Source organism: Parus major, chromosome 1A, assembly GCF_001522545.3.
Source record: "Parus major isolate Abel chromosome 1A, Parus_major1.1, whole genome shotgun sequence".
Taxonomy (NCBI): Eukaryota; Metazoa; Chordata; class Aves; order Passeriformes; family Paridae; genus Parus; species Parus major.
Genome location: NC_031773.1, coordinates 52,555,485 through 52,577,238, shown reverse-complemented (window position 1 = coordinate 52,577,238; position 21,754 = coordinate 52,555,485). Strand labels below are relative to the sequence as shown.

At 39.9% G+C, this 21,754-nt stretch overlaps 1 protein-coding gene across 1 annotated transcript; it reads right to left on the bottom strand.

Annotated features, from left to right (window-relative positions):
• Window positions 1–759: 759 nt before the first annotated feature.
• NT5DC3 (5'-nucleotidase domain containing 3) lies at window positions 760–20,519 on the bottom strand. Its single transcript, XM_015628556.2, has 14 exons — window positions 20,375–20,519; window positions 17,374–17,558; window positions 14,433–14,507; window positions 13,840–13,895; window positions 11,623–11,713; window positions 9,839–9,976; window positions 8,465–8,525; window positions 8,137–8,239; window positions 7,895–7,996; window positions 6,802–6,883; window positions 6,380–6,466; window positions 5,193–5,333; window positions 4,768–4,832; window positions 760–3,664 (listed from the first exon to the last, which is right to left on the bottom strand). The coding sequence occupies exons 1-14, from the start codon at window positions 20,424–20,426 to the stop codon at window positions 3,403–3,405; spliced, it is 1,500 nt and encodes a 499-aa protein (XP_015484042.1). The 5' UTR covers window positions 20,427–20,519; the 3' UTR covers window positions 760–3,402.
• Between the last annotated feature and the right edge of the window lie 1,235 nt (window positions 20,520–21,754).

Below are 21,754 nucleotides of genomic sequence, written 5' to 3'. Positions count from 1 at the left end.
GTTTTACATCTCACCTCACTGTACAAAGGGAAGCAGTAACTGAGGCAGCTTTAGGAAGAAATGCAGGTGATATGAAAGCATTCTAAAGAGCCATTTCTGTGAAAAGTGGGCTATAAAGATGAACATCCCCTTGCTATGCAATGTCTACATTCAGTTCCTCGGTCTGAGAGGAGCAGCAGCTGCTCCTTCAGATGCTGTGTGTTTTTACCAAGCACAGCACACACAGTTACCATTGTCACCACACACAGTTAGAGATGAATCAAACTGGAGTTTGATTCACTGTCACCTTCTTCCATCAAAATATTAAATATCGTAATGACAACGTGAGAACACGAAAGAAACCACAAAATGGTAAGAAAATAAAGGTTTTCTTTCTGGCAGCAGTACCATCCCCTCAATCTATAGGGGCAGGAGGGAAGCCCAGGAAAGTTTTAGTTACCTCTGGGAACTGCCCCAGGAGGCATTCTCTCAGAATTCTCTGGGGCAAATCCAGGGTTGATGATGCAGCTATCAAGCACAAGGAAGGGAATGTAAGTGTAAATACACATTCACCTGGATGAAACAAACAGTCCATTTCCTCATCTCCTTCCCCTGTCCCCCTACACAAGCCTGCTTGTTTTCACAGACTTTAGAACCCAAACACACTTAAACACACACATCTAGGAGAGTTTTCCCCACAAAATTTTGCAATCAATAAAACTCATGTTCTTTCCATCTCCCCAGTCAATCAAAATATTATGGTTCACAGAGACCAGAAGATAAAGTCCAAGCATTTATTTTTGTAACAATCATTAAATATTTTTATCACAAAAAAAAAAAAAAAAAGCTCCACAATTCATTAAACTCTTTTTTAACTGACAGGTTATTCAGCTCTGTGGTTTTGATAGACCAGAACAAAAATTTCTTCTTGCTTTGATGTTCACATGAACCATACTCCCAAAATTAGAAGAGACACTGTCCATTAAACATGCCTAAAAATCTCTTTGAAATCAGTAGCATAAGGTTAAAATGAGTAATGCAGAGAGCATCAAGGTGAAATCATTAAAAAAATGCAAGACATTTTTAAAAATTAAAAAGCAGCACTTTAGCACTGAAAAATAAATAATACACTTGAATATTCTCACTTAAATTTATATTATGTATATCAGGGTTATTTTAAAGAAACATAACTCTTTGATAATTAACTTTTTTCATGCAACATCGTTTATTTCAACAAGTCATGCAATATAAACAATATTTTACTTCAGCTGGCTGTTGCAACATAGCTTGGCAGAGAAGTCTGATTTCTAATTTAAGAGAAAGGAAGGGTGAGAGAAGAAAATAATCTTGAAACAAAACATGCATTATGTGCATAATATAACCATCCAAGCCAATTAAATTGTTCCTGCTTAACACAGGATGAATGTACAGTGGGCTGAGCATTACAATAAAGAAATGAAGGCAAATCTGGGTTTTCCCATCTTCATATTTCATTATCAAGTTATGCTAAATATTTCTTGCACAGCCCCACCAAGTCAGCTCCTGATACAGTCAAACTAGCTTCCTGCAACACATAATCTTTTTATTCCAGCAAAATGAGCAGGACAATCAGATGAACTTACTCATTTCAAGTATATTCATCTGTTTAAACACAAGGGTGTTTAAATCACACACTTCAGTTAAGTTTGAAATAGGAGCATAGGAAAATCATAAAATCTAAACCACCTCTGAGAACTTCGTACTGATTTCAAGCATACAGGAAAACTACTTACAAAACTGTGCAGGCTAAATTAGAACATATTCTTTACTTTGCAAACATGCTTTTACAAACATGAAATGTACTGTATATGAAATTCAATCTGGGTACTTGCACATACAGACAGGTTAAAAAAACCCAAACTAACCAAACCAGAAAACTTTTGGTCAACAAAAGTTTGTTTGCCTGACAATCATGACAGAAAACAAGTGATATCCCAAAAAGAATACCAAATGCTATATGTTTTGTTAATCACATGCTTTTAAAAACCAAGCCTTTAATAACTAAAATTTTAAAATTATTAGTCATATTATGCCTTCTAAAGTGGCTGGGGTGGGAAGCACCACTTAAAAAACAAACATTTCCTTTGGATTCAGAGAAAGGAAACAATTCTTATTTAAAAACAACTATATAGAAGTTCTATAAAGTGCCTCTTTGAGGAAATACATCAAGAGATGTTTTCCTTGTGCAAAATAGACATTTTTCAGCTCAAATCTCTGAAACACATACCTACCAGAGTTACCCAGAGTTTGTGTTCATGTATTACCTTCATGATCAGTAATTCAATAAAACTTCTAATCCATAACAAAATTATTTTTCTTTATTCAAAATGTGTACCACTCCTAATTCAGCTTTCAGGCCTTGAGCTAAAACCACATCACCTGAAAACTCTGGGTTTCACTTTCTCAGTTCTTAATTTTTCTTTAAGTCCTCTGCCCATTGTGCGTGTTTACTTTTGACTGTAGAAGTCCATTACTGAAGGCTATATGAAATACATTCTCTCCTAGGGAACAGCAAAGCCACATTGCATACCACTGGAATAAGACACTGTTAAAATCTTTAAAAGCAGCATTTAGGATTGAACTAAAGCCTGATAGAGAGATCTGTCTCCATTTTGAAATGCAAAATGCAAAACCTCTTGAAACTACTATTATTGGAAAGTGGATACTTGAAGTGTTCTGAAACTTAAAAAATAAGGTACCTGAAAGTTAAGAGAAGGAAGCTGAAGCAGCCCAAGCTAGCACAATTTTCAGTTTTAGGCTCAGGTCCACCTGCAGCCAAGCACAGACATGGCAAGAACAGAAACTGCAGACAGGAGAAAGAGCCCAGGAGCCTGAGCCCAGTGCAGCAGAGCCAGGACACTCCAGCCCTCGGCCCCTCACAGGTAAGGCTCCATCTGTAGCAGCAGGGAAAGCTACAAAGAGACCACCCCTCTCAGTCTCATCCTAAGCTTGTTACTAACTTGTATCACTGAATTACTGATGCTGGATTTAAGCTCTTCTGTGCCAAGATCCATTACAGTCTCCAGCTGGACTGCTGAAAAGGGCCAGAAGAAAGAGTCCTGGTATTTCTTTGTAAGCCACAAGGCTGCAGATCAAAGTTTTCAATGAACAAGCAAAAATAACCACCCAGAACACCAGCAGTCCTCCCCCTCAGATGTGCCCTCCCTCCTGGCCCACTACTAGCTTGTTTTAGTTTCACCTCTTCTGTTTGTAAGAGGAATTTTCACATGTCTGAGCAGGAGGCAAGAAAAACAGGTACAAAGCTTATGAGAATAAGTATGAAATACAACTAAGGTAACAGATTTAAGTGACTTAAATGAAGTACACGTACATTCAAGAAAACCAACAGATATTTGTCCACTTTAGAGAGGAGCCACCAGGAGTTTATTTGATCTGAACTGTCTCTTGTAGGAAGGGTATTCTGAATGTACCAGTGCACAGCTGGTCTGACCAGCCAGGAAGTTCATGCTGCAAAGGAGTCCTTCTTGGATAAAATGTGTAATTAGGTTCGTAGTTCAAGAGACAGCTCAGTGATGCCATGTAGATATCAGCAAATCTGGAGAGACGTCTCAGGAAGTAAGTTGGATTCTCATCAGTTCTGAATATGCTTCCAAACTGTGCATTGAAGAAATTCCTGTTCATCTCCCTGTCCCCCAAAAAGAGAAAGCAAAGACAATGAAGTAAACAGACCTGCACACATCTCTTCACCAGCTGGCATCCATAACCTGAAGCAAGCAGACCCTAAAACCTGTTCTATGCATTGTTCTCTTGCCATTGTTCTTCAAAACAACAAAATGGGCCACAGAAGCTTTTTACCTCTTGCACATTTACAACCCAGGTTAGAAATTGTGTGTATTAGAAATATGGGTGAAAAGCCTCACACATCTCCTACTAGAGATAAGTTGCTTATGACATCAGAAATACGACATCCAAAGCCTTCTTCTCTAGGGATTGTGAAAGAAGATTTTTGCCTTTATCTAAATACTAATGACATTCAATGTTCCAAAGATAAAAGACTTAAGAAAAGGCAAAGATTTGGCTTAATGCACACAAAAAGCTTAAGCGAATCTTGGAATTAAGTTCTGGGCATTAGTCACTGCCAAGTATCATTCCCATTTCATGTATTCCCACACTTCTGGGGAAGGCTGGTGGTGGTACAGCTGCTGGCCTTGAAAATTGTGCACTTCACAGCCCCTGCCTTTAGGGATTTCTCCTTCATTATAATAGATTATTAGGACTTCTAGCCCTATTACCTATCTTGGTGATAAATCCACTGCTAAATCCAATCTAGTGCAGAGCTCAGTTTCTATATATTCTAATATGCATTACACACAATCTGCAGAAATCATGTAAAAATCCTGGAAACGTGATCTAAATCTTGACAAAGAAAATTTTTGTTCGTGCAGAAGCTGTGTGATACTGACACATGGTGACAGCTGAACACAGAGGGACAGAAGAATCAAAATGAGAGGGAAAGGGATTTAATACAATGTTACCTTTCCATAAAGAAAAGTTACATCTGTTCTAAAGACAGGGAACAGGGAAAAGGGCCCATATATACAAAGTGTCTGAGGGGAGAAGAGCTGCACAAGAGACAGGAAGAATATTGGTATAAAAATATGTTATAATATCTGTAACTACCAGGGAATATAAACCAGGAAAGAAAATGCAAATTAACTTGTGGAACACATTGCATAGAGCCCTTGGCTACCAAAGCATACTGCAAATTCTTCATCCCCTGTGTTTTACCTCATTTCCTTTCTTTCCTTCTTCCATTCTTCTAAAATCATTTGGGAATCAGGATCACGGTGAACCTGAAATGTAAAGTATGGATAACTTGTAACTAAGGATAACTTTGTAAATAAGCCTTTATATCAATAAACACTTATCAGCTAACAAGGCATGAGCAATAATTCAGAGATGTGTACACAGAACTTATCCATGTGCATTTGAAACAACCAGAAGCAGGAACTGATCCAGGCTGACCAATGGAGAAAGGGAACAAGATGGTGAGAAAACTCCTATTAACCAACCACACAAATAACTGTGTTTATCTACAGTCCAACACTTCAGCGAGACTGAAAGCACTTGCAAACATCAATGTCCAGCATTTAGAAATTTGGCTGGATCCCTTTGGCTCTCCAGAGCCGATTACACACACACAGAGCACAAACCTGCATGTGTTCCAATAATCCTGTCAAGGTTTGCAGCCAGGTCATGGTTTGAATGTACTTCTCTGTGTTCATGATTTTAATCTCCGATCGTAACTCTGGAATAATCGCACCAGTGCGCCAGCCATGCTTCAGGGTCAAGTCCTGTTTACCAGGAATTACAAAATACAGATATTAATCTTAAAAAGAACTAATTAAAGGAAAAGAATCTGACTATTGTTTATCCCAAAGCAGCACTGATTTAATTGGTTTTTATGTACAAACAGAAGCATGAAACACTGGGACTTTATTGTGCCAATGGACAATATAATTTAATTTCAGATTAAGCATCAAATCCGACATTTTTGAGGAGAAAGAGATGAAGAACACACAAGCACTTCCAAATAAACACTAATTCATTAGGTTTAAAACAAACAGCAGGAAATGCCTCTGAAGATGAGAGCTCTGCTGCTGCCAGCAGTACCTGGAGGAACCGTGTGCTGGGTTTGTTCTGTTTACCCACACACCCGGCTGACAGAAGGCTACAACCAGAAGCCCCAGCTATTCAAGCTCCTCCTGACAGGTACAACACAAGACAGCTGCCACCTGTGCTGTCCTCTCCATTGTGCCACAGCAGAACAGAACTTCCTCCTCCTGGAGGATGCCAAGTAGTGGTCACTTACCCCAAAGTAACACTTAACAGAGCATTTGTTCATAAGGTAGCAAAAAAAAAAAAAAAAAACCCAAAAAAAAAACCAAGCCTGGAAAGTGGGGATAAAAATCAAAGCAAGATCTTGGGAAGAACATTTACACTTAGGGACAGGAAGATTGCCTCTTGCATTCAAAACAGAAGTTCATTCAGCTGTCATCCAAGTCAGGCATATCCTGTGCATTTGGATATCTGTGTTTACCCTCTGTTACATCTGACACAATCAGTATCTGGACCAGGAATACAACCTCACACATTCCTGACCACAGTTAGTAAACAACTTAAATGCTACAAGTCAGCTGGAAAATATGGTTGGCATTTTACAGCACCAAGGTTCTTCACTGGGAAAAAAAACAAAAAACAATATAGCTTAACTAACAAATTTTTCTGTATTTTAAAATCTCAAATGAAAGTGTGTTACATTGACAAACTGGGGAGGAAGAGAGAAAAACTAACAGAAAGCCTTATCTTTTCTCTGATTTTGGGAAAGCAAACTACTTACTGCCAAGTCACTGTATATGTGGTCACCAAAGTAGAGAACCTTAGAGCCCCTCCAGCCAGTAAGCTTCAGAAATTCGTACAAGTTGCCCTGCAGAAAAAATAACATAGACATTGTAGCAGCATGTGACTTGCACCTTCACAGGCATGAAAAAAGGAACTTAGTATGCCATTAAAAATATTTCATATCACAAATCTCATCCTCAGTTTATACACTGTGAAACCCAAATTTTACAGGTGATTTCAGTGATAGAAGCACTTCAAGACACAAGGACATACAATACCAACAAAGAATTTGTACAACTTCAGACATTAAAATAACTCTCTTAAAGAATCTGCATTTTAAAAGCCTTTATAACCAAAGAAGCTTAGGATACTAGGAAATAGGTATGAAAACTCAACAGAAAGAGTCCATTGAAAGCATACCTGTTTGTAAATCTGGCCTTTCTGCAGTTTGTGAATCTTGTCCCAGAGCAAGACTCCCCTTTCATTCACCTTCCGAAATGGTCTAGAATAGATACACAATTGTTATATTGCTGTAGAAATCCTGACACTTCTTAGGAAATTAAAGCCTTAACATAAAATATTCATCTCTCAAAAGGAAAAAAAAATATCTCTAGCATCTGAATTTTGTAAGAGAAAAAGCAAAACTCCAAAGCTTCCACTGTAACCAGCAAAAAACAATGTAACTCTCCAGTATAGCTATGACATTTATAAATATATAAATATATGAATAGTTTGAGAACAACTGCTGAGAAGTAAGGCAGGGCCCCCAGGCAGAGGGGAAGAAACAGCATTAATTGTCTGCCACTAAGGACAGAACACAAAAAGCAGATGTGTAAGAATCTTGCCCAATCCTTCAGTTTGCACACCTGGATAACTGAAGATGAGAGAGGACAGGACTGGGGCCAAGAAATACAGCAATGTTATTTTTAAAATTAAATGCAAAAAGTAAAGGGAAAATAATCCCACCTCCCTCTATCTCTCTTTCAAATCATAAGTACACATACAGGAACAGGTCTTTTTCAAGGGTAAAAGTAGGGCACACACATAAGAAATGTGTTTACTTAATCACAACTAGTCCAAATATTCCAGATTGTCAGCCAGACAGATGCCTTTTAAATATGTGTGATAAAAAAAAAAAAAAAAAACAACACAAAACCCAGAAGCAATGGAAGACATTTCCAGATAAGGGTCTGATTTGAAAGACATCAAGATTTCTCAGGTTTATTAGGAAAGAAGCACACTTCACTAATGTGCAAGTAAGACTTTAAAATTGGCTTCTGTGGCCCTCAGTTGCTCCAGTAGACCTGTGACAGCTCCTAGAACTTTCTTAGGCAAGAAAGTGTAAATATTTAGACTTCAGCATTGGGTGTTGCTGCATTCTGTAATGACCTTACCCAGGATTTCAAATATGATTTCATTTTACATTGCAGCCAAACGAAAAGATTTCCTAACACACTCTATAGCCTTATAAGGAAGAGCTGCTTGAATCATTCTTTACTGACTGAACACCCACCTTCGCTTATCATTGAAAAAGTTTGGTTTCTCAGCCTGGACAATGACCACATCAAAGAGATCCCTCCAGTCCTTGCCAACGATGAACTTCATGCCTTTGTCCCTAAAAAGGACAGAGGGATATAAACAATCAAGTGTGGCAAAGTGCAGTTGCCTGTGCAATAAAATTAGTTATACTAGAGATCCTCATCTTCCCCATCCTTTAAGAATGCTTAGTCAAACAGCAAACAACTGCTCACTTACACAAAGCTGCTGGGACTGTTTGTGATGAGAAACATCTTCTTTCCATGATCAGCCAGCTTTGCTAACACTGCACGAGTTTGTTCAGCATAGCAGATGTACTTCTCTGTGAGAATTGGGGAAAACAGCATTGATTGAGAAAACTCTTGTGAAAAACTTTCTATGCATTCAACCAAGAGTTCAGAACACAAGGTTATACTTAAACACACCTTTGTCAAGTGGGAATAACTCTTCCAAACTTTAAAAATTTACAATTTGTAATCTTTAAATATGGAAGCCAGAAAAATCATCAGTAAGAAAATCTTTGATAGGTTATACCATTAGTACTTACCAATATCTGCTTCAATTGCTCTGTACATTATTCCTTTGATATGAACATCCCTGATTGAATCCTGTAATAAAAAAATGAGCAATAAAGAACTTAATTTTTTCAAGTGTAACATCCATGCCCACTACAGCAATAGAAATTTTTTTTAAAACAACTCCTTTCTTAACACTTCCTATTTTACAGAAATGCCATTTAATGTTCAATATAATTATATATATATATGTGTGTGTGTATATATATATTTGATGTCATCAGTAGACAAAGACTAAGCATGTCTTCTGAGAAATTAACTTCAAAATTTTGGGAAGTACAAAACTAAAACAGCAGAGGGGCTGTTTTAGGTAACTGTGAAAGGTTGCTCAGGAGGGTGAAGTGGGGTGAAAGCCCTCTGCAGAAGCAGAGTCATCACAGATTTCCAGTGACCTTTGGAGCAGAACACATTCCTTTCCCCTTACAAAAAAAAAAAAGTTGTACATCTGACAGATTTTAGATTACAATCACTCACAAATGCCCTGATTATTTACATAAGAAATTTATGAACAGATGAAAGAAGCTAAATGTTTTAACAAAGTACTTATAAGGCGCTCTGGAGGCATTTAACAGCTCTCCTGAGCCAGCTCTGTACCAGACAGCTTTGTTTAGAACAGTGGTAGTGCCATTTTGGTACTAACACAGGGTGTGTCCTCAAAATCCTCAGAAAATACCACTCTAGGGTTTCCAAAATGCTTGTAATGCTGAATAGTTCAAAAAATTCTCTACACACATCAGAGAAACCACAAGAATTGGCCTTCTCTATGTTACATAACCATGACAAAATTATCTCCTCTGCAGGACACATGATAAGGAATCAAGAGGGTCAAATTACTCTAGTAACTTAATAAAAACTCTAGTACTAGAGCTTTTTTGGAGGAAGAAGAGATGTAAACAGGGAAAATTGCTCAAAAGTATGAGACAGCAAATGATTGTACACTAGCCAAAATGAAAGCTCTAAACTGGAATTCCCTGTAGCCTCTTACATTCCCTATAGCCTGGTAAATCCCCAATAGTGAGAAAAAGGATATGTTGAACAACAACCACAAGAACTTTTAACATCTTACAAGATCTTCTTCACTTTCCCCCTATTCACCCCTCAAACCTACAAAAAGAGAAAAAGCCCTAGAATGTCAGCTTTCAAACAAATTTCAGTTGATTCTTTTCCAAGCTCTACCTTAATTTGACTTATGTATTTATAGTTGCATACCCATAATTATTCCATACAAAACCTAAGGTGAGGTATTTCATTGAGGCTGGCACAACAGACAAAAGCTTCCTGAAGTGCTCACAGAGAGGACACACAAATATACAAGTTTCTCTAAATCTTCAAAGCTTGACATCTACCTTGACATCTTTGTACAGATGAACAGGTTCATAGTCTATGTTGTTTTTCAGAAAATATTCATTCACACAAGACAGGAGTGTCATTTCTGGCAAGGAAAATATATCCATGAATTGCTTCATTGTATTTCCTTGTGAGCTCTACAGTGATGGAAGAAAATAAAAAACAAAGGCATTTCTCAGATTAGAACACTTTAATTTGTTTAGTATAAACACTTCGGCCTAGTTGCAGATATTCAGATTTTGCTATCCCTGTTCACATTGCTACAGATTTTTTTCTTACCCCGAGATCTTCAATAAAGTTATCTCCAACAAAAGTGTTGTGATAAATTCTTCAAATAAATCCAAATCATTACTCTTAGGAGTGGTATTTTAATTCATAAAAACAAGACAGTGCTTAGCTAAAAGTCAAGAGAAGGCCTTCAGTAGAAGACTGCACTTCTGCAAACAAGAGGTGCTGATGGATGAGGGATGGAGGTTTTTTTAGTTTGGTGGCTTTTTTAGTAATTGGAATACTAATTAGAATTGCAAAGTAATTTATCTCCTTGAAATGAGATAATAAAAAGATGTAAGGATCCACAACACCTAGCACAGTAACAGAGGAAGAGATTTCTAGCCTGCAAAAGCTGTAATAACAGTTATATCTTACTGGAGAATCTCATTAATATAACAGCAAATACACCCCAAATACCTCTCAATAAGAAGGGAGGTAAAGCAAGAAGCTCAGGATCAGAGTAACACAAAGCAGAGGCTGCAAGGGACCACTGGAGGTCATCTTGTCCAAGCCCCCTGCTCAAGCAGGGCCACCTAGAGCCAGCTGCCCCGGAGCCTGCCCAGATGGCTTCTGAGTATCCAACAACGGAGACTCCACAGCTCCCTGGGCAACCAGCCTGTGCCAGTGCTAGGTCAGCCTCACAGCAAAGAAAGCATTTCCTGATGTTCAGAGGAAACCTCCTCTGTTTCAAGTTTGTGTCCCTTGCCTCTTGTCCTGCCACTGTCCTCTACAAGGTCCAGGAAAGTATAGGCTTAAACAGATCAGGGCATCCCCCTGGGAATGCCAGAGTGATATTCACAACTGCTGCAGAGACTAGTTTCAGGAACTTTAAATTCAGCTTCTTAAAATAAGAACAAGTGCAAGATCAATAAAATGTTCCACATCACAAAGAAGGGCTTTTCATGACAACATGAAATTAACATCTGTACATAAAAAGGGGTGAAATAAACTCGGCTGTTAAGCATAAAGTCAGCTTCATCTCATCCTTCATTTAGGAAAGGGGAAGCAACCCACCAGAGGGAAAAATCTACTTTCTTGGCAAGGTTTAGGATTTAACATAGAAATTTCATCTTTCATGTTTCATCTTTTGTCAAATCCTCTTACTTTCACTCTGCCAGTTTGCATGCAGGACTTGCCTCCATACAGTTACTTGCTGCTACACCAGGTAAGCTATCAGACCACCAGAAAAAAAGTAAAGTACATAAACCAGATATGGTTCATTTCCCAGCCTTTATCAGATTCTGTGTGCAAGACTGAGCAAGTCACTTGATCTTCTGTGTTCCACCACTCTGTCTGTATGACTTGGTAAGGAAATAGTCAGAGAACAAACTACAGCAAGCAGGAGAGAGAAAAGTAATTTGTCATTTAAAGGGCAAACTTCACACTAAACTAAAGTCGATCATATATTGAGAAAATATAACTGCTAGTTATAATGAGTACAAAATTTAAACATTGGCATACCCTCGTGCCAAAAAAACTTCACCCAATTTTAAAGAACCATTTGTGGGTTTACCTTTCCATAGAAGTCACTCATTTGTTCTAAAGGGACATGGGAACCATCATACATTGCAATGACTTCTTCATCTGGGACAACACTGAGGCCTCTGGAAAAAAAACACTAGCTTTAGTTGAAAAGTCAGATTAAAATTTTCAAGTAATCACAAAACCCTGACAGATTAACATTTAGATCTGGATCTTATTAAAACCCTAATAATGTCACAGGAACATCTTTGTTTGTAAGTTAAAACAGCATCTTTCCTTACCAAACAAATAATATTTTAACAGGCTCATGCACACAGAACACATTCCAATTAAAAGTCCTTTTTTACTTATGAGAAAAAGAGCTTATCAGTCTCCATTAAAGCTATGCCTCAAGGGATTTTTTAAGAAGTGGTTAGAACTTCCAGTTTCTTAACACAAAGTAATTCCTCACACTGCCTTTTATACAGCACTGATGATATGATAGTGTTTAAATCAGATTATTCTACAGCATGACCTTGAAGATCTAAGGGAGTGAAAAATATACACAACATTTAACCAAATAAGAATTTCTTTTAAACTGCATGAACAGTTCAGTTTCCCAAAATTTAAAACTACTTGAAGGATGGTTGATAATTAAAACATTCAAATATAACAACAAATGGGGAAGAAGGAGATAACGTCTCCCCAGAGTTTATCAACTATTAGGAAAGTAAAGGCTTTAGTTTGGTTTTGAATGTTTACAGCATCAAGCACCTTGCACTAAAGCATCTAAAAGACTGCAGGCATGCAAACATCCTCACCAGAGGCCACAGAAGTGTTGAGATTTTACTCAGGATTAAAAAAACACTAATGCAAACCAGATCAGCTGGTCTCCTTTTCCCAAACCTACTCATGGTGGTTTGCAGCCTTGTAAAACAGACCAAGAAGTGTTGCCAGGCGCTAAAATAAAAATAAATTAATTCACAAGCCTAGTGCTTTCAGTGCTTAGAGTCCACACCAGTGTTGCAGTGGAAAAGCATGACACATGAACTTCCTCAGGGCTTCTGTGGTGGCAGAGCCTCACATTAACCAGCTCCTTTACTGCACTTTGGTCCCCACACCAACTGGGACACAACTCTGAGCTGCTGCTGGCAGAACTCCAGCATTCAAGTTGGTCTTGTGCACCAACAGGACAGAGAATACCTGGGTTTTGTAACATACAGAGTTCAGCATCAGCCCCTCCACGGCAGGAAGCACAAAGAAATGCAACCAAAATATAAACAGATACCAGGTAACACCATCAGAATTGAGGAGGTACCTTCTGGTCTGCAGACAGCTATGCCAAGTGCTACTTGAATACTGCTAGAGAGAACACCTGTGCATCAGGAGCTACTCGAGCCCAGATCAAGAGGAAAATGTGAAAACCACACTGGAGAGATGACTGCCTAGGCAAAGCTGTAGAGTGCTTTTACCACAAGCCTCCCAGTCTTGACACAGTTCACACTGCAGCTGTGACCACACATCATCATGACATTAGCCCTCACAGCCTTCAGCCTCTCTTTTCCTCCCCTCATCCCTGTACAGGTGTTTGGGGAAACAGCATGAAGGTCTGATGCAAACCATCATTTCCAGGTCACATCCCTTTTGGACCCAAATTTGGGGGTTTTGTCCTCATGGTGGGTGGGGAAGACAACTGAGAGTACAACAGAATAAACCTGGGTAAAAGTCTTTTTGTCCAGTGACTTTAAGAAAGGTGGCCTGACTTCTTGTCTAATTTAAGGTCTGGTACTGAGTGTGATGCAAATCTGATTTGGTTGATGTGTCCAAACTTAAAAGCTCTGTGCAAACACAGCAGGGCCTCTCAAGTGTCTCCACAACCACACCAAAGTCATGCTATCAGGCACTCTGTGACAATTATTTACATAGAAAGCAAGAGCAGAGAAGTCATCAGGGTATTTTTAGATGTCTTTCAGCACAATTTAACAGCCGGAAACAAAGTGAGTCAGCACTATGTGACCAACCAGCTTGCCAATTCTGCCAGGGCTGAACTGGGGAATCAGCTGTGCTGGATCAGGCAGTAGATGTGTACACACAGAAAAGTGCAAAGAAAACCCTTCCAGCAAGGCTGCAATGCTCATTCGTGTCTGCACTCATCAGGGCACAGCTCCTGGTAAGAATCCAAGCTGCACACTAATAAATGCAGTTAGTTAAAAGACACAAAAAATAAAAGCATACATTGCTATTATGAAGAACAAATAACTTTACCCACCTGTAAACTGTTCCCAGCTGAATATAATGAAAAGCATCGATCTTCATTAATAATGCCTTGCAAGTAAAAAAAAAAAAAAGAAAATAATAGTTTTTATCACTTCAACTATTTGACATGAAATTACAAAAGTCAAAGCAATTTTATCTACAGCCTTTCTGCCTAAAGAACACCTGAGCACTCTCCCTGCAACTTCCTTCACGGCTTCCAAAATACTTTTATCACTGACTTTCACCTGGTTTTATCCTGTTGCACCCTAAGTTGTCTTTTCCCAAACATCATGAGGACAAAATGCCTAAAACATGTTCTACTTATGAACCATTTTAAAAAATATTGTTTTTCTTATTGATGATGTTAATAATATTAACATTAATATTAATAATAATAAAATAATAATAGTCATAATAGTAATAATAAATAATAGTAATAATAACAATAGCAATAATAAAGAATAAATCTTGCTATTAAAGAGAAAAACATGAAACTAAATCCTTATACAACAATGCAGAGTGAAAAGCTGAAAGGTTTAAAAGCTGTATTTTCTTTGGATAAGTTCACAGCGCTACATAACTCATCACAAAGTTATTTATACATACCCGGTGCACATCATAATGAAGTCCTCTGATGGCAAAATTGGGATCATAATCATATTTTCTTATTTCTGCAGGATACTAAGAAAAGAGAGCAGTGATTTGACCTTTAAAAGCATAATCAAAACAATAAAAATTGTTTCTGCAGAATTTCAAAAGTCTAAGTTTTCTATGCTTCTCCTTTGCTCTAATCATTTAGGAGAATTTTTCATAGGCTGGTGAGATTTGCAGGAACATATATCCACAAGACAAGTCAAACTTTTTTTCCAAAATCAAAATTGTTTTAAATTTAAGGCCATCCTGGTCCCTGAAGCTGAACATCCAGGTAGTCTGTAGTCATTACCTTTGAACATTAGCCTCTTCATCAAAAAAAGTTAATTTAACATATTCTTCATACAATAAAAAAAATATAATTATTTAGATATGAACTAAATGTCTGTCATGTACTCTTCCCTCAGGTTCCTTATATATAGTGTAAGTAGCCCACACCATTACATAGTGAGAGTTGTAGTCTAACATTTTTCAGTACAAGCCCATTTTCAGTCAGCTATAATTTTGTTGTGCTTAAACACAGGTTGCCATGAAAAGAAATGTTAGGAGCATGTCTTGGGTTTTGTTTACTTGTTTTTAAAGGGTGAAATGCTTCAGTAGTTTCAACAAGACCTGAGAAAACTATAATTTCCTTGATTATGCCTCTGAAAGGCAATCCTTCATTTTCTTCCCACAGGTTACAGCAGCCTTAGAACCTGACATTGTTTTTCACCTTCTCTACAACAGTCTCCATACATATATGGCAAATTAACAAGCCTTCGGGGGAAAAGTGCATTATGCAGCTTCAGCAGAGCCTCTAGGTACTTTACAAGAAACAAACAGTCATTTCACCCCTAAGTTCTTATCTTGCTGAAGAGGACTTGCTCTGCAACTGCTGTAAATTGCACTTGTACTGAGTACAGGCATCTACAGTTAAAGAAAACAGTCCTATCATCCTTACACTAGCACTTCCAGAAAACATGGGGCAGGCTACTGATCTGAATGAAGAACAGCATCAAAAGCCTACAGATGGGTTGGAAGAGGTGTAGGCTTGGTCAGGGAACACAAAGCAAGGAAATAATCAGGGAATGATACAGAATGTGATCAACTAAAAGCTACCACGCACTGCACGTGCCCCAGAGCAACCACATCAAGTGTGTACAATGAAATTTACTTCTGACTTTATCAAATTTCCGCATACTTGACTTGCCATTGCAATTTATTCTACTAGAAAGATGCCTTTTTGGATACATGCCAGTACAGATGAGAAAAAAAGATTGAGCTTACCCTGGCACACAAATCAAAGCTTCCTTGCAAACCAAACAAAGTAGTACTGTTTGCTTACCCCACTTTTGGTAGGGAGAAATATAACTGGACTAAAACAGAAGTCCTGATAAAAAGGCACAAGACCTGTGCTTACACAGAACACCTGCTGCCACCTCCATGATTAGCATTAAATTGATGCTTATTCTCTTGGACAATTCCTTGCTTCCTACAGTGCATTTTGCAATTTTTGATGTATTGCCTCCCACTGTCACAAGCAAAACTGGCTATCTTTCTTCTGGGTTGGCTGTGACAGTCATAACAGACACTTTCTAGAAGGGTTTTTTTTTATTGATAAAGGCAAAAAAAAATATTAACAGTATAAGCAGCTACAGACACAGTATCAATAAAAACTATTGTGCCTCAGTAAATTCCAAAAGGAGACAATGTATTTTAATAAGATGTCTCAAAAAGAAATTACAGCTTTGTTTAGTAGAACTCAGGAGATGTTAACAAGACAAACTGGAAGACTATTGCTACCCAAATCCAGTCAAATAGTAAAGGCAGAACACCAATATAATTTTTATCTACAAGAATTAATCTTGAACTCCTACAGTAACATGGGTTTTCCCAAGAACCATGTAGCTTTAATAAAGTATATTTACACATCCCACAAAAATTGCTATCAAGACATGCCAAAATTGCAGGGGGATGAAGCTGTATGCTTGCAGCACCCATGAAATTTTGCTTGCTCTTCCAAGGATATTTATAGGTGTTTATATATAGCTCCTAACCTTTAGATTGAAATACGAAAGTAGAATAACACCACGCATTCGGATTTAGGTTGTATAAAAATACACAAGCAGCTTTATTAACATACTCCGTGGACTTTTTGTCTTTTACTTTCCTGCAAGTCCTACAGTTTAGTTAAATTTGCTTCTTTTAGTGCACAGATTTTTTTTTTTTCAGTCTTTCTCCCAGCAATGCCTTCAGTTTCCCAAGTGACCCATCTCCCCCCCTCCACTTGCTGACACATGGGAGCTTATCCCATCCCCAAAGTAGACAATAAGCAGCTCCAAACTGCCTGGATGTCAAGTGGTCACCAAAAACACTGCTTGGAGAGGCAACAGGGCACTGCTCTGAGCTGAACACTTCCTTGTATCCAGGGTCTGATCACTGCACACACTGCCCCCTCAGCCAAGGCAGCCAAAATACCAGATACACACAGAACACCTCACAAGCACTCAGTGCAATCAAACTTCCTCCTAGGAAGTCCAGCTAAAAATATTTCATAGGGAGATTAATTGCTGTACTCACAGCAAGGGATGAAACACAGTAATGGTAACTTTTAAGTTTCTCATTTATTAATGCGACTCCAATAAATGACAATCAGGAACAAACAACAAACTACATGCCCACACTAAAAGATAAGACAAATATAACTGTATTCCCTAACAGACTGTTCCCTGCTCAAAACTGCAGCTGAGAATAAAACAGGGCTTCTGTTGTGCATATGTAGCTACTGTACAAAATGTGCTATAAGGGAGCCAAGCTAAGACTGAGGCACGAAAAGATGATTTATGCCTCTCAGTCAAAAACTATTTCCTATACCTTTTACTCATAAATCTATTGTTATTTTATTAATTTTACTTACCCGATGCTCATTAATAAGAAGATCTCTAGCAGCATTGAATATGAGTGTGTGCAGATGTGTAGAATAAAAGACCAAGGTGTAATCATAATCAAACCCATAAATTTCAATGTCTGACAGGCTCATTTCGTTGTTTGAAAAAATAGCATCTGGATTCAGCATGTTACTCATAATTGAAGGAACCAACTCTGTGAACAGGGGAGAAGGAAAAAAAGTTACACCAGTCTTGTAGTTTTATTTAGATAAATATATACAAATATATTAGCAACTTCTAAATATAGATAATGGAAACTATAAAACTAATTCACAATAACCAGTTCATCTTTAATAATACGATGCTATTGAACATGCTGTCCCTAACCTGTCTTGGTGACCCATAGTTTTTATTCCAAGTACACTTTTCTCTGCAGTCCAAGTTCAAAGAGAAGATGCATTTTGGTATTTTTCTTATCAGAGAACACCAGACATAATTTTTTGCTAACTCTATTAACATATTTATTAATGTTTTTGAAAATTAATTTGGAGTTGAAGAATATTATTATTATTACTAGTCTAGGAGCTTTGTCTTTTCTTTCCATTACCTGATGCAGCTCCTGCCCCTGAAGCAGAGCTGACATTGTTTTAATTTGATTTTGCTTTAATTTTTGCTTCACCATTTCAAGGTTATCACATTAATCAATTTCAACTCAAATAAACTATATGTGACTGTGTACATAACAACTATTATATAAACATTGTTATGCTTATTAACCTCCTAGAGAATTGGAAAACCAAAAATATTCTGCTTATTTTCTACACACACACACAGAGTATAAACCGCTCTCATTTTTAAGAGTATGTTTCTGTTGATATTTGATGGAAAAGTATATTGACTCAGAAACTACAACTGATATAACAAGTAGTAACTTTAGGACCCACACCAATGTCAGTACTAAACATTGAGAGTGCTTATATTTCTTGTTTACAAAACTTGAAAGAGCAACATTAGGAGGTTAAATGCTACTCTCCTGGCAGCATAAAACATGAGCATGTTTTCTTTCCCTCCTTTCTCATATTCTGTCTTTTATACTCCAGACTTCCCCACCAGTGGAAAAAAATGGGGAACATTCATCTTAAATCTGTGCTTGGAAAGGCGAGTTTAAAGGGAACATGCTTTGTTTGGTAATTTTCTATATAGGTCTAAAAGGAATTGATCGAGCTTCTCTCAACACCTTCATCTCTGAGGACACATCCTACGTGCTCCACCACTGAAAATACCTCAACAAGGCAGATAGGTGTGGGGACTTCAGATGCAGACACCTGAGTGTTTTCATTTTCAAGAGAAGGAATAAAGCAAATCCACTGCGTTTAATTCTAAACTTCAAATAAAGCCCAGCAATCAAACCAAATACAATCCGACACGCTACAATTAAGGCAAACATTCCTACTCTATAGAAAAGGCCACAGAGCATTTTATTAACTTGGAAGTCATAAGCACAATTTTTAATCAACTTCCAAAATCATGTTACAACAACTGTTTCTGTATTATAAAGTATTTTTCCAAATGTCAATTATGCAGCTTGGTGAGTCAACACTTGTTTTAATAATGTTTATGTAGCTATATATAGAAAAAAAGATACTTCAGCTGAAAACTAGCTTGACTGGTGGCTGTCTGAAACAGACAGTATAAACAGTTGGCAGCTATTAGACATTCTGGCCAGCACACAGCATCACAAGTGCCATAAACCTTGGGTCAAAAAACCGGAGAGCCTTGTAATCTCAACATCATAACTAACTGAAATATCATCTACTTCGAGCCATTGGCTGACTTAGGTTGTAATATAATAGCCTGAAATATTCTAGAAGCAGTTGTTTCATCTTTCACCAACTCACACCCACCGACCAACTTATTTTCTCATAACATTACCCTACCTCAGCTCTAAAGTATTAGTTGGGTGTGGTTTAGAACAAGAGAAAGTTAATTCCAAAAACAGGAAAAGAAGAAATAGATTCAAAATGAAAGGCACTTCCCTTCTTCCTATCCCTTATCTCATCCTTCAAAGCCCACAGACCTCTCTTGAGATCACTACCACAGCTTTTAATTTCACTTCTGAAATGCTGACACTATTTTACATCCACAAATGCCTTGTTTGCACCCAGTGCTGTGAAGTTCAATTCACATCCAAGACTCTGAAGCCCAGAAAAACACAATGATTTCTGTTTTTAAGAGGAAAGCAAGTAATCTAAAGCATTATCCATTGCCACTACAGGACATGCTCTTCCCCTTGGTACTGTAGAACACATTCTGCCTCTTCTTCTTTCCGTCTCTCAGATAAGACCACATTTTCAAGCAAGTATTATCTTGGTAATTCTCTTCCTGTCAGAGCAAGGGCAGAAGCAAGCAAACGTTTCTCCCCTAGCTTTTTGCCTGGCTGATCAGAAGAACAAGGCTTCCCAGGGTCATGTATAGTACCGCGAGCATTTTATAATGCCTCACACAGTGTCACGATGGAACCATAGGTGAAACAAAAAGAGCCGTCCAAAACTTCACAGCATTTTAACTTTTTGGAAGAGCAGCCGATTTCAGAATAGTTGTGTTTAGATATATATAATAGATATTCGAGATAATATATAACGAGATGACCCAACTTCTCGGATTTTCTTTCTACATTTGCTTTTCCACACGCAACACACCTCCAAAACCTGCCACTTCGCCCGGCCCAAGCTGCGCTGGACCAAAGGCAGCCGCGGCCCCGGACGGGCGATGGTCCGAGGGGAGGATGAAGGAGGATGGAGGATGAAGCCGGTGTCCCCGCTGTCCGGCCCGCAGGACCCGCCGGGTCCGGCCCTGGCCACAGCACGGGAGCGCAGAGCGCACGGACGCCGGAGCCGCTGCGGGACGGACCCGCGCCTCGCCCCCCGGGCCCTTCCCTCTGCCCGCCCAGGCTCCGCTCCCAGCCGCCACCCCGGACCCGTTCCCTCCAGGAGCGGCGGCGCTCCGGCCCGCTGAGGGGGAGCCGCTCACCCTTGGTGACCCTCTTGGCCTCCTTGTAGCGCGACCACAGGTAGCTCTTCATGTCGGGCGACGGCTGCTGCTGCTGCTGCGGGGCCACGGTGCAGAGGGGAGCGGCGCCCGCGGCGGGCAGGACGCGGCCCCGCCGCCCGCCCGCCCTGCCCGCCGCCAGCAGCGCCCGCGCCGCCGCTGCCGCTGCCATGCTCCGTGCACAGCCGAGCCCAGCACAGCCGCCGCCGCCGGCTGAAGTCACTTCCTCGGGCCCCGCCCCGGGACGGGAGGCGGGCCCGGCCCCGCAGGTAGCGGCGGGAGGCTGGGCTTGGCCGCCCCGACGTCCCCTCGCCTCGGGGCCCGGCGCTGGGCGGGCTCGGCTGCACCGAGAATTCAACAGAAATCAACAGAAATCAACAGAATTCAACAGAATGACTAGGTTGGAAGAGACCTGCAAGATCAGCGAGTCCAACTCATGGCCTAACACCACAATTAAACCATGGCACCCAGTGCCACATCCAGTCTTTTTTAACACATCCAGGGATGGTGACTCCACCACCTCCCCGGGCAGACCATTCCAGTACTTTATTATTCTTTCCGTGAAAAACTTTTTCCTAATATCCAACCTATATTTCCCTTGGTGCAGCTTGAGCCTGTGTCCCCTCGTTCTGTCAGTTGCTGCCCGGTGAAAGCACCAACCCCCACCTGCCTACAGCCACCTCTCGGGGAGTTGTAGAGAGTGGTAAGGTCACCTCTGAGTCTCCTTCTCTCCACGATAAACAACCCCAGCTCCCTCAGTCGTTCCTCACAGGGTTTGTGTCCCAAGCCCCTCACCAGCCTCGTTGCCTCCTCTGGATGCACTCAAGCTTCTCAACGTCCTTCCCAAACTGCGGGCCCAGAACTGGACACAGAACTCCAGGTGTGGCCTCACCAGTGCCGAGTACAGGGGGAGAATGACCTCCCTGCTCCTGCTGGCCACACCATTCCTGATCCAGGCCAGGATGCCATTGGTCTTGTCCGCCAGGGCACACTGCGGGCTCACGTTCAGCCAGCTGTCATCAGCTCTCCTTGGTCCCTTTCCACCTGGGCATTGTCCAGCCACATCGTCCCTTGCCTGCATGACTCACAGAGAAGAGGTGCGTCAAGAAGAGGTGTCTGATGGGCCCCGCATCTCCCATCTGCCGTCCCGAGGAGGGAAAGCAGAGTCCCCCCATCCACCATCACCACCAACAGCATTTTATCGGTGCTGCTGAGCAAGGCCAAGAGGAGCTGCCTGGGGAACATACCCCGACCTCACGGCTCTGCTGCTTTTCAGGTCTGTGCTGCGCTCGGACCTGCCTGGGATTCTTTCACACCAAACACCTCAACAGCAAATAGTTACTTCTCCAGCCCGCTTGCACT